This window comes from Equus caballus, chromosome 14 (genome assembly GCF_041296265.1).
Source record: "Equus caballus isolate H_3958 breed thoroughbred chromosome 14, TB-T2T, whole genome shotgun sequence".
In the NCBI taxonomy this organism is placed as follows: Eukaryota; Metazoa; Chordata; class Mammalia; order Perissodactyla; family Equidae; genus Equus; species Equus caballus.
The window spans coordinates 71,924,532-71,938,302 of NC_091697.1; the positions used below are offsets into that span (position 1 = coordinate 71,924,532).

Below are 13,771 nucleotides of genomic sequence, written 5' to 3' on the forward strand. Positions count from 1 at the left end.
CAATGACCAGTTCCACTGAAAAACGCAAGTCTCATAGCACAGAAGCATCAAATTGATTAGATTAACTTAAGGCAGGAAGGTGACAAATTTTGGGTTTCTGCCTCTGCACCATGCCCTGATTTATACAATTTTTATAACAGAAGTTGGCTGAATGTATTAGAAGGACTATAGCCTCAAATAAGATTATCTAGGGAAGAATTCTGAAGGCTACTCACTACAAATCTAAAACTACACCCCATACCTTTTCCCTCCTGTTCTCTAAACCTCTTGAACTTCTGCAAAAGTCATGCTGGTTCTTAGCATAATTATTTGTACCCGCTGGTGATTTAATTTCCCAGGGGCTGCTGTTAAGTCTGAGATTTGATGACTACTACAAGGATTAGTTCTTACTTCATGGAAAGAGGATTTCACTGTGGCATTGTTTTGTCTCTGGACCTTTCCAAACTCACAAACCAGTACATTAATTCTTCACTGCTTCTTGCCTTTGACTAGCTATAGCTATGGCCACTTTTTTTTAGAAGTAGGTACATTTAAAAAAATATATCTGCCTTGTATATTGTTTCCCCATTGCCAGGATTACAGCATGCACTTCTTGGGATAAGGGCATTTCTGTTGCATCATAGTGTACTAAGCATCACTTTTGAATACATGCCAGACCCGCAGACCACAAAGTCTGTCACAGTTTAACAGGAAGCACTTGTTGGGATAAAATATCAGGAAAAGACTTTCATAAAAATGTGCTGGGGGAAAGAGTACATTTGGTTTAAAAGATGTCTGACTGAGCATCTTTCCCCTAAAAATAGGTTTTTAACACAACTGCTTTATGTGAGTCTCAACTATAGTTTAAGCAAATAGGATGGCTTCAATAGGGGCTATCTCAAAATGGTTACCATAGAAAAGGCCTGTCATATCCCCGAAATGGTTTCTGGGAGTTTAGGGCAAAAGGCACAATCGATTGGACAACACTAATGGCTGCTCAGTGAGAACCTTACTCTTTCCTCCCGAGCAACAACTCAAAGCACTTTGATCTAAGGCACCTTGATTTAGTGCTAAAGGCCTTTTTTTGGATCCTTCCTCAGCACCAGTGCTGTCCTAGGTTTATCTTCTTTCAGTTTTCATATTTGTGGTCAAACAATGCACCTGCCAGATGATAAGCAAAATATCCTAAAACTATAAAGAAGATTGAAGCACAGTGGGGTGTAAAAACATTAATGATGTGGAGGAGATCATTTTATGGATTCCGTGGTGCTGAGATTTAAATGCTAGGAAGATCCTATGGTGTATGGAAGGAAGAACACAAGGTAGAAAGCAGGAAACACTGAATTATCGGTCAAGGTAGGCCAACTGCTTACTAATGTTAGTGGTTGACCAAAAGAGGGTCATTTCCTGCTTACATCACAGTCAAGTGTGGGTCAGTGAGAGAGGTTCTGTTCCAAAAGTTTATTCAGAAGGCCTAGCTCCATCCTGCTCATACCTCTGCCATCTCCTAGGGTCTTGAATTCTCCACTGGATCCTCTGTATTTAGGAGGAGAATGTGGAAAGAGAGCAAGAGTGGAGGACGCTGGAAGGTTTTTAGGGGCAAGACCTAGAGGTGGTGCATAGCCTTACACTCACATTCATTGGCCAGAGCTCAGTCATGTGATCACACCTGACTGCCAGGGAGGATGGGAAATGTAGTTTCATGTGATTTGGAGGGAAGGGAAATGGAATTTGGTGAATAGCCAGTAAGGCTTTGCTATACCCGCAAATGCCTATGGGACCAGACAGGTAGCTTATAGGAGCGAAACAAGCAGGATTGATACATTTTGTGGGTGAAGGGACCTTGGTGCTGGAGACCACATGTTTGTTTGAAGAAAATAGCAGGTGTGGCTATTACTCAGCTATAGTTTGTTGCTTCCACTTGGGTAAGAAGGGCCTGAATTGATTTTCCCACCTGTTCAAAAAAAGCAAGAAATCCAGGTTTTCATGTGCAATCTCCCTGTTTTAAAATATGGCCATTTCTTTCTTTCTTACATAGTAAGATGGCCAAACAAAGCTTGCTGGCAGATCGGTGATAACCTCTAGCATACAGCCTCTGGCATTCAGGAACAAGGCCTGGGTTGGGAACCAGGAGATAGAAGTCAAATAGCAGCCCGACTCCTCACTGCCCTTGACCTGCCTGAGCCCCTCAGCTTCTGGGCCTCTCTTTCTCATCCACACAATCTGAGGCTCTGACATCTTTCTGAAGCAGGTGCAGAAGGCCACCTGAGCTCTGCTTGCATCCATGTTTTTGCACCTTTGCTGATGCCATACTATCCTGCCAGGTAACCTGAGGAAGAATTCCAGTGTCTTCTCCTGGGATTTAACCCACAAAGGGAGGACTCCTCAGGCAAAACAAAGTAAAAAACTGAAGTCATTCTCTGTAGAGTTCATGATTCAACAGATAATTTGGGGGGAGTGGAGAAGGGAGGGGAATAAATTTTCCTGGGGATTGTCTCAAAAATTGCTTTTCCAAGAAGATGCTTATTTCTAGAACATTCTAGAAGGATATGGGAATCTATTTATTGTCATGGTTAAGAGTCAAGTGGACATAACTGAATTTCAGACTCTCTTAGCTATAGAACCTCAGTCAAGTGACTTAACCTCCCTAAACCTCAGTTTCCTCATCTGAAACCAATAGACTTATCTCAGAGGATATTTGAGGATTATTTGCACCATGCATATCAATTACTTAGCACATTAAGTGCTTTGTAAATATTAATTGCTATTACTACTGTTGGTTGTTCCTAATAAGCCAAATTATTTCATTTAGATGGATACTTTGGAACCTTTTGGGGATGAATTTAGTGGAATGGCCAGATGCCCTTATGATGCCAAACATGCCAACGTTGCACTGTTTGCAGGTAAATGACCTGATTTCTTCTCATTGCATTTGCTTTCGCGTGTTCAGCCTGTTGCTGTGAATCTGCTCTGGAGGATTCGCAGTGTCAGAGTTGTGCTTTGATTCTCTGGTGAATACTGTAATTAAGAATGCCTTTTCCATTTGAAATTAGTATGGAAATTGTACTTTTGCTTCTTGAAAGAAGTCTTTGCTACACTTACCCATGCTTTTATGCCTTCAGAAAAGGATAACAGCTTTGCACTGAACATGTGACATATCAGTTAGGGCCTGTTTGGGTTCAAATAACAGAAAATCCCACCTCAAACCACTGACGTGGATTGATTTTTCAAGGTAGGGTAGACTTTGGGGTTGGTTTGATTCAACAACTCAATAATGTCATCCAGGACGCAGGTCCTTTTCCTTTGTCTGTTATCTTTCATTTCTTTCTCTGAGAGAGACTGGCTGTTCTCACAGCCATAGTATGGCTGCCAGCCCCAGTTAGGGCTACATCGGGGCTGTATGTCCACATGTAGAGGGGAGAAGGAAAGAGACAAAAGGAAGCTCTCTCAGAGCAGTGAGCGCCATATACCTGCAAGTTTCCAGCAAACATCTTCTCAAATATCACTGACCTGCTTAAGTTCTGTACCTGTCTCTGATGGAAAGCTTGCAGTGGCTGAGGGGATGATGCCGACTAGCTTAGGCTGACCCATATTCCCCATCCTCACCCCTTCCTGCCACTGCAAAGGACGTAAAGCAGCAGCAAATAAGCCATCATTTTCAGATTGGGATTTTTGTGTATGAGTGCATGTGTGTTTTAATTAGGAATTTGTTTAAGAGTTCATTGCCAGCTGTGTATGTGGAGGTGGGTGTAGGGAGAAGTGTTAGTATAATAATGATTGTTAGAGCATGTAACAAAGCAGTTAGCTATAATTTCCATCACAACAGCTAAGAACTGGCTCATCCTAGCTAGAGGAGGAACTGTAGGGCTTTGATTATGAAATAAGATTAGCTCCTTGAACCTCATCCTCAGTGTCATCCACTTGTGGGCCTGAATCTGCAGTCACAGATTGTAGAATCGGCTTGTGCCAGGTTAAGAAGGAAAGGTTTCTTGGGTTCTCCCCCAAAGTTAGAGCGCAGTATTAGTGGGAAGCAACATTGTAAGAAACACAAAGTCTTGTAAACCTATTTATCAGCATGGGCAGGAACAAGGCCAGTAGAAAGAGATGCTTGAGTATATTTTCAAGTGCCTGGCTTCCATATAGCACCTCTCTGGCATTTAAACCTGCATTAGTCAGTACCATGGAGGATGTGGGCTGCAGGGGAGAATTTAAATTTAACTGTAAACTAAAGAGGGGATTTATTGTAGCCTGAGGTACAAAGGGGAGAATGGGCAGAGTATTTACTAAGGCCACCAACCTTCTAGGAACTATAAAGAGCAAGCTGCTTGAGCCCATACTATGACAGCCCCCTCCTCCTCCAACAGGTATATTTGGATAGGTGGTCATTCGAATATTTGAAACCTCATAAAAGCTCAGCCCTTATTAATAGAAGATCCTTGCTGCAGCTGAAGGGTTGTCATATTACCAAGAGTGGCAGACTACTGCTCCGTTTTACAAGTAAAAGTTCTGGTGAGATACCCAGTGTTGAATATCAAACAAAAAGAGTGCTGGAGAATGGTCAGGAGGAATAACCACACATACACGTACGCACACATACACACACACACCACCCTCCCACTGCCCCGTGCTCCTCCTCAGGTATATCTGAATGACCTGGGGCTATGATTCTGTAATAAGAGTTTGACTTTTATAGATATGTGTTTGTCAGTAGGAAGGTTGCTGTCTGCTGTTCAAATCTAACTCAAACAGTCAACACTTTTAACACATGGCTGTTAATAATGCAAATAGCAAGACAGCTCTAAGTTGAACCTGGGCGAATTTCAGTTATTTTAAGACCAAAGGTAGACATCACAAACTCTGCTTAGGTATGTTTGGATAATCTTTTATATAAGTATAAACCATTATACTTATCCCACAAGTGGAAGAGCTTAAAGAGTACATATTAAAGAGCAGATTTATATTTAAAAGCTACTGAAAGAGTAGCTTAAATATTGTACATAAGCCACTTTGACATACAATTAATGAAGATATGTAATCCATTAAAAATGTACCAAGGAAATAATTTTTTATTTTGAATATAATTGTTTCTGTTTTTACCTACATAGATTTTTGCTACAAAGACCATTGCATTTGATTATTTGTGTGTAGCACATTTGTGAATCCAGGAAAAGAACCAAAAGTTTTAGGAATTAGTCTTCAGTCCTGTTCACTCTCTTTTCCTTTGGATGTACCCTCAAGCAAACCCTCCAAAAAGCATGAATTCATAAGAAAGCTCCAGTTTGAACTCAGTGTTATCCCTTGCCCCTTTTTTCTTTGCTTTGGCATCTTGTATGTCAGAACGTTTTCAGTTTATGACGTTGGAAATACTGACGTACGTCTCTCTCATTGAAACTAGACTGGCAGGGCTTAGTGCTGTCCTGGCCGAGGTAAAGAGGAGCAGAGACTCTCGGGTTAGAAGGAGCAGTTTCATCAGCTTTTTGCTTGTGATTCCCCACTTCTGCAACTCCCCTCACCTGTTCAGTCTGAGGACTCCATTCTTTCTGCTTGAACTTAAAATTTCTGGTGATACAATCAGCTTCTATCTTTCCCTGGATTCCCACCTAATCCAGTTTACCATGGTGTGGTGGCAGCAGCAGTGTCCAAGGGGCCTTGGCCTTGAGATTTCAGTCAAGGTCCATCTAATCAGCTGAAGCAAACAACATTTTTCATTTACCCTGTTCCCTGAGCTGCTGCTGCTTAGAAATTGCCGTGCAATTTAAAAATGAAAAATGTTTCATCTCTCATGATCCCAATTTAAAATGGTTAGGAATGTGGGCCAAGTATTTTCCCAGCGACTCTTGGATTTTTCCCAGTTGTCCTATCTCATTTGCCTGATGTAGGAAAGCAATCTGGGGGATGTCTCTATTATTCCTCCACGCCCACTCTTTTGCTCCCTCCCCATTGACCTCTCTTTTTCTTCTAAGATGGAAAACTATACTCGGCCACAGTGACTGACTTCCTTGCCATCGATGCAGTCATTTACCGGAGTCTGGGAGACAGCCCAACCCTACGGACCGTCAAGCATGATTCAAAATGGTTGAAAGGTGAACAAACAAAAGAAGAAAGGGGAGGTGGGGGGAGATACATATCACGAGGGAGATTTAGAGTCTGGATGGACCAGACTGTAGTTTCATTTTAGTAATGGCTTCTGACAGACCGGAAGGTGGAAATTGCATCTTTTGCCTCAAATGATTTATTTACCTCCCTTTTTCACTTCCCGTGAGTTTCTGGAGTATTAACAAAACTACCAATGCCACTACAATAGACCACTTACATTCATCTTTCTCTGCCTCAAATTCTCATTTCAGAGTCCCACATGAAAAGAACTGAACATTTCATTCATGGAGGAGAACAGGGGATTGGAGGTGGTGGGGAACAGGAAAAAAGCTATTCATAACCCTGTATGAGGCAGGGTTGACAAGGAGATGTGTACAAAATCCTTTCTGTAATATGGGCACTCCATTGTGGAGAATAAAATTACAGAGATATGCAAAACTCATTTATCCTTCATTGTTTATCGCAACTGCTTCTGAAAGATATAATTTGTAGGCTCAAGTGCTTTCTGAAATCACCAGCACTTGCATGTGTGAAGCCATTAGAAATGGTTAGTGTTCACCAAATGTCTAATGGCCCTACACTTTTAATTAATAACATGTCTTTGGTTGCAATGTATTGAAGTTCTTTTAACTCCGTGTGACACATCCCCAATTAAAATACCCATTTGTCCACAGAACCATACTTTGTCCAAGCAGTGGATTATGGAGACTATATCTACTTCTTCTTCAGGGAAATAGCGGTGGAGTACAACACCATGGGAAAGGTAAGAGGGGAGGATGTCTCCCTTTTGGACCAATGCTGTTACAAATGACATTGAAATAGGAACCGTAAATCTAATGACGAGGTCATCATTTTCCAGCCAAAGGTTGGTGGAGGTGAAACACAGTGCTGCCTCGAAGCCCTGTCTGCTTTTTCAGAACAGTAGTGGATTACAGGGAACCTCTTAAATACTTCTATTGAAAATTTAATCAACAGATGTTTGGTTGATTTCGTACTGAGTTTCAAGTATCTTGAGATGTGGTTTCCAGGTATACTCATCCGTTTCTCTTTTTGATTGCATTGCCCCACAGAGAGAGAGGAAATATCCAGTATCTTTAAGCAAACTGAGAGTCTTGATTTTTGTCTTTAGTGAAAAAAGCAAAAGAACACTTAGGGGATGTCCATTTCAGTTATTTTTACCAGCGAGTAGATCAAGGTCACTAAGTTGGAGGGCACAAATTCAACGTCAGGGAGCTTGCACAGTTATAGGAATTCAGAGAATGAAATTCAAGGCCCAGAGGCAGCTAGCGAGAATGGCAGAGATGGTGCATACAAAGTGTGCTTTTGTTTGAGGAAATAAAAAGCTAAGCAGTCTGTATGGAAATGAGTTTATGTGGCTGGGAGCTGATCCCCTGAAGGATTTATGGCTCTGTATTAAATGCCACAGCCTTATCTTTTAAAACATGCTGTTCCAATGCTGAATTTTTCCCCCTATTTTTTTTTTTTTTTTGCTACTGATTTTAGAAACATGAGATTAAATTAAGCACCTTGTTGTTCTGTTTCTATTTTCAAAGAAAGGCAAATTCTACTAAGATCTCCTCGAAAAGTGAGTGCATTTCATTTTCTCTGTGTGTTCTTCTTCTGCAGGTAGTTTTCCCAAGAGTGGCTCAGGTTTGTAAGAATGACATGGGAGGGTCTCAAAGAGTCCTGGAGAAACAGTGGACATCTTTCCTCAAGGCTCGCCTGAACTGCTCAGTTCCCGGAGACTCTCATTTTTATTTCAACATACTCCAGGCTGTTACAGACGTGATTCATATTAATGGCCGTGATGTTGTCCTGGCAACCTTTTCCACACCTTATAACAGGTAACCATGCCCCGGCTATGTTGACCTAATCGGTCCTTCCTGGCTTCCTTTCCCCAAGGGGTTCTCGTCACAAGATTCGCAACTGGTGGAAAATTGCCACTAGCTACTTGTAGCTAGAAGCACTTAACACTCAGTTTTCATCAATAAATTAACAGTCATTTATAAGCATTATTAGATTAGGATTTTAGAGAAAGTAATTGATAAATTGTAACAATATCTTCTATTTATATGCCTGGCATATAAACACTATTCATGTTATTTCTCAATCCCTCCAGTAATCCTAGAAATTGAATACTGTTGCCCTCTTTTTACACTTGAGCAAAGTGAACTCAATTATACTACCTGGTCCAGGTAGTCAGTAGATGGAACAGGCAGCTTTGAAACTCAGGAATTTTAGTCCTTTCTTTTCTAGGTCATCTACCATTCTATTTGATTTTTAGTATTTCTATGACTGGATTGGTAACTTTTGAAGTAAAAATATTGGAAATTTATTAAAATGGTACACAGTGAAATTAGGATTCAGGTGAGTCCATCTTGCATCCCACCTCAGGGACCCTGGTTTTTATCCTGTCAGAGGAACCTGGATCCCAACCACAGCACCACTCTCTGGCTCTGGAAGGCTTGAATAGGGACTTAGAAGCCATCAAACAGTGTACCTAGAAATACTGATTGTCAGCCTATTCATCCTATTTTCTATTTATTTAAGCTAAGACTTTGAGCAATTAAGTGACACACTAATAATTGTTCCTGGAACAGTGGAAATGTGTGGAGATTAAAGAATAGAAGGCAGTCAGGCATTAGGTTCCCTGGTCCTCAGCTCTCCTAGGCCTCAGAGTCCTAGCGCTGTTGTGTGAAAAATAATCAGAACTCTGGGCATGGTCATGAAATCTAAATACGTACATTATATTCTCATTTCTATCTAGAACTTTGGATGTTCTGTATTATCTTCCTCTAGGAATGTATTGTTTTGTTTTGTTTACAAATGCTTTTAAGAACGTGATGAGTACCTCGATGACAGGCACATACATCATGAGATTGGAGGACAGCACTAAGAAAAAAGTGCTTAAGAATTGGGCAGAGCCCAGAATAGAGCAAGCTGAAGGATGAAATAATGTTCCCCCATTATGTGGAGGGCAAGAGTCAAGAGTTCCCCACTGAAGATATATGAAAATATTAACCTATATTGCAGCAAGAAGTATTTGGTTAGATTTAAGTAACTGTAACCATCTGTAGGGGTTTTCAGACTTGAGAATAGAAAAGATATTACAATTCAGGCCTTGACTGTTCATACTTCAGAGCCCATCTATCTAGGATTGTTGAAAGAGAATTCTGTCTTGGTACATGGGAATGCAGGACTAGTGGAATTTCAGAGCACATTTCTAGTGTGTTTGCTTTCAAGGGAGTGAGTTACTTTGTGATTGATTATAATACGGTAGTAGATTCTTGCCTATTACAGGTACTCCGTTTGAAGTATTTTCTTAAAAGGCCCCTAGGAAACATCCAGTTATGCAATCTCAGAATCTATATTTTTTTAGTAAAATCAGAAAATGGTAAGAATATGCATACCCATTTTCATCTATAGTCCCTCCCTGGTTTTACTCCCTGATTGCATCCCTCTCCACCCCATCCTCCATACATGGTTAGGTCAGGTTATTTCAAACCCTTTAGGTGCTCCTCTTTACCCTGGGAGTGAAGCTCAAGCTCCTTGGAATGGCATGCAAGCCCCTTTATGGTCTGGCCCATCTACTCCTCCAGCCCCCAGGCTTACTGCAGCTGAGATCTGTTCTTTGAATGTGCCATGTTTGCTCATGCCCTGCTCTCTGTCAAGTCTTCCCATCCTACCAATATCTGTTTGCCCATTGAAACCCTAGGGATGCCCCAAGTCTCAGCTTGAATCACTTCCCATGAGTCCTTGTGCACACACCTCTTTAAATACTACTCTTACCAGACTGTCCTGGAGTAGCTCTTGTTGTTATTATTATCCTTGTTGCTGTTGTTGTTGCTATTTTCCTACACACTGAACTGTGAGTCAGCAGAGAGCAGGACTCTATGGTTTTTATTGCGCATTTACTGCTTGAAATTAGGGATTCCATAAATGTGTTGAATGAACAGAAGGTGGGAAGAAAGGAATGAAGGAAAGATGAAAGGAAGGAGGAAGGGAGTAAAGTAGGGAAGGAAGGAGAAAGGATTTCACAAGAGATTCTGACCTTGGGAAGATTATAAAATCCTAGGGTATCTTTAGTTATTATGACTTGCCTCATAAACTACTTCAATATTTATCCTATTTTTTCTTGAAATTTAAAGTAAATATATACACCTATTACTTTTAGGAAAGGAAAATGTAAAGTCTTACAAAATTAAATAAATAGTGCTAGGGTTCTCAAATTTCAAAACCAATGGGGATCACTGTCTTATATACTTAATTCTGTGAAATATATATATATATATATATATATACTACACACTTTAAAATCCATCCTGCCACCTTGTTTTAAATAAGCTTTCTAATCCTCTCCATATTTCTTGCTTTATTAGTAATACTTCAATAATTGTGTTATGAAATTAAAGATGGCATAAAATTCTCCTAATCATTTGTGAAGTGATTTCCATATCCTTTCAACATTTGCCAAATCAAGACTCAGTCATGCTCTCTGCCCTGGATGATGTTCCCACACGACAAAGCACCCGCGTCTTGCCCTGGATGCTCCTGCTGTGCAATGGCCCACTCCTTCAACCCTGATTAAAACTCTTGGCCAGCTGGTGCTTGCAATTTATTTGATCAAAATCAAGGAACGACCATAGTCAAAAACAAACATGGGTTCAGCGTACTCAGATGAATGAATAATTCATACCTTCTCACCATTGATTAAAAAAAATCCCCAAGTCCTTCCAAGAGTGCCAGGCAAGGATGTAAATTATAGGTAGTGATTACTGTCATTATTATTATTTAGCACTTAATAGAGCACTTTATTTGCAAAGTGTCGGTGCTTTAGAGACTTAAATTGTTTAGTCTTATGCAAATAAACAGGAAGTAAAAATTGAAATGTACACAGACTAACATTAAATATGTGTGGGTTCCCCACACATACGTTCTCACTCTTCTCACTCCTGGAGTCCTTGGCTTGAGGAACCAAATTCAAAGAAGCAATATACAAACAGTAGGGGCACTTTTACTTCAAATTTTCACAATATTAGAGATGCATAATGTTTTCCAAAGATTTTATCTTTGTGTTATTGACTGATAATTAATATTATGGAATTCGTGAAACTTCTGAATCACCAGCTCAACCATTCTTTCTTTATAAATGGAAGTGGTTCCAGAAGTAATGAAGACATGAAGAGGCTTTTTCTCTTTGCCTTTTCTTTAAGCCCATTGATGCACATTGGATTCACAGAAACATTCTCTGTATCCACTAGACTCCCTTACATTTATAATTCAGGATATGAATCTTAAATTTCAATTGCCCATAATAGGAAAGTTTTTCTGGAGTATGTTTTCCAAGCTACATGCATAACTGTTGCGTGAGTAACATTGTGTGAAATGCCATGTTGCAGCATCCCTGGGTCTGCAGTTTGTGCCTATGACATGCTTGACATTGCCAATGTTTTTACTGGAAGATTCAAAGAACAGAAGTCTCCAGATTCCACCTGGACACCAGTTCCTGATGAACGAGTGCCTAAGCCCAGGTACATGCAAATATTTATATGGCTCTTCGGAACTTGTAGAAATGGTGCAGCTTGCTGCTCTGATAATGAACATCCTGTGAACTGCACACCAGTGTCTTCCAGGCTAGCCATGTAAATACAAATGCTGGAACAACAGAAAAGCCTGTGCAGTCATTTGCCTTCATGCACTTAACCAAAACTCAGCGTTCCCTATAGTTGTATTCAGTATATTCCAAACAATGGCTCGCCAGTCTTTGCTTACCTCTATATCTGTGGTTTGTCCAAGGTGATCCTAGGATGATAGGAAGCATCTGGTCCAGCCAGCCCAATGGTCTATAATTGAGTAAACTGAGGTTCAGAGAGTTACTGTGCAAACTCACACAGCTGGGTAGATTATTTCTACCACTCCTCCCTGCTTCCCTTCAATTTTACAGAGACCCATGTCTTTAAACCCTAATAAAATGTGAAATATAACTAGTGTTCTCTGGACTTTGTGACCAGGCTGGATTATAGCTGAGTCGAGGATTCCAGGCCATGGGCAAGAAGAGACCAGAGGGTACAATGGCCCCTTAGGATGTCTCTGGTCTGCCAGGTTCTGATCTGCTTTGGGTCCAGATGCAGTGCAGATTTCCCACTCCTCAAACTGCGTCCCAGATGGCTTTCATGGGGAACCTATCTTCCAGAGACAATCCAGAGATCTCTTGGTCCTATGTAATTTCCTTCAAATCCTCACACTAAACCAGTTAATTCATTCTTTCTAACTGGGACGGGATGAAACTCCCCTAACCCTGTGTCTGCACTCTTCATGTGGCAAACCCTGCATACCTCCATTACAGCATTTGCAATCTAAGTTAGATAGAAACCTCCCTATCTGCCCAGCTTTCTAGACTGAATTTGTGCCCTCTGAATGGAAGCCCGATGTCTTCTTAATTTTTTGGTTTCCAACTCTCCTCCAGCATCCAGTTCTCCCAACAAAATTCCTAGCCCAATTCATTTAATTGAACTAACTTAGATAATGTGAACCACTATACCCAGGGGAGAAAGCCCAATGGTCTTCATCACCTGAATTATCTGGCACATGCAGGCTAAGTGCAAAGAGCACACCCTGACAACCTCAGATAGATTCTCCAAGATGTTGCCTGGGATTGTCAGCTACCTTCTAGGTAAGCAGGAAGAGGACTTAAGCCTGAGGAATGAGGTTTCGGGGAGTACTTATGTAATATGCTCTCCTTCGTGTGTAAAGATGGTGTCAGCCATCAGCAGGCCACATACTTTAAGTGATTTTCTCCTGGTGGTAGCATGTTTATCCTCAGCCTTCCAGCTGCCTGCCTCATCACTCTTGCAGACATCAGGATGCTTTCAGGGGGCCGGCTGGCTTAGTGCCATGGAACAGCGTGTGCTTGGGGCTAGATCACGGCAGCATTGTCAGGGTCCAATTTCCTCTCGTGGACCAGCAGGCAAACCAGGTGTCTGGACAGGATTGGCATCAGTCTTTGCCCGATCTGACTTTGCTGAGATGTCCCTTGACTCCTGAACTCATAAAATTTCCTGTAGAAATGAATTTTCATTGTCGTCGTTCAGTAGTCAAGAAATGGTCTTCCAGGAGAGAATCTTCAGTGTAATTGGCTTTTCATAGCTGCCCAAATCAAACAAAAACAAAAACAACAATAAAAACAAAACCTGAATGTTCTCTGACCCTCCGGTAATGAAAGATGGTTATATCGAGTCTTGCTGGCACGTATGCTGGCTGGCGGCTTTTTGAATGCCTTTGTTTTCTATGTTGTGAAAAAGTCAGCTTAATTCTCTCCTTTTGTAGAGCAAATGCCTCAAGAACTTCTAGCACGGTTTTAGTACAGGTAGAGCAGTCCCTGGGACATGTACAAACCACACATTCCCTCATTTGTTTCAAGCTCAGTCACCGTTTATGGGGTGTGTTTGTGCTTCTCAGGGGAGCCAAGCTGCCCCCAGCCAAAGCTGAACTGCCCTGGCTGAGGCTCCTCCTCGGGGTGGAATGAGGAGGCAGCCCGAGGAAATCTAAGCAGATTTTATTTGGTGGCATTGTGCATTGTTCAGCTTCCTCTTCCCAGCCTACAGTACATTCTCCCTTGTGCCAGATGCTTAGAGAAGCAGTTCATTCAAAGAATTTGCCATAAGGCATGAAACCAGCTCCCTCCCTTTGTTTCTTT

The 13,771-nt window shown here is 41.2% G+C and overlaps 1 protein-coding gene across 11 annotated transcripts in view; it reads left to right on the plus strand.

Annotated features, from left to right (window-relative positions):
* The window catches only part of SEMA6A (semaphorin 6A), a 126,818-nt gene that overhangs the window by 74,346 nt on the left and 38,701 nt on the right, over window positions 1-13,771 (plus strand). For all 11 annotated transcript variants that reach the window (XM_023617833.2, XM_023617830.2, XM_023617834.2 and 8 more), the window contains exons 7-11: window positions 2,792-2,882; window positions 5,943-6,062; window positions 6,750-6,838; window positions 7,702-7,919; window positions 11,475-11,606. In XM_023617833.2, the coding sequence (XP_023473601.1) occupies window positions 2,792-2,882; window positions 5,943-6,062; window positions 6,750-6,838; window positions 7,702-7,919; window positions 11,475-11,606 (650 nt within the window). The remainder of the gene's footprint in view (window positions 1-2,791; window positions 2,883-5,942; window positions 6,063-6,749; window positions 6,839-7,701; window positions 7,920-11,474; window positions 11,607-13,771) is intronic.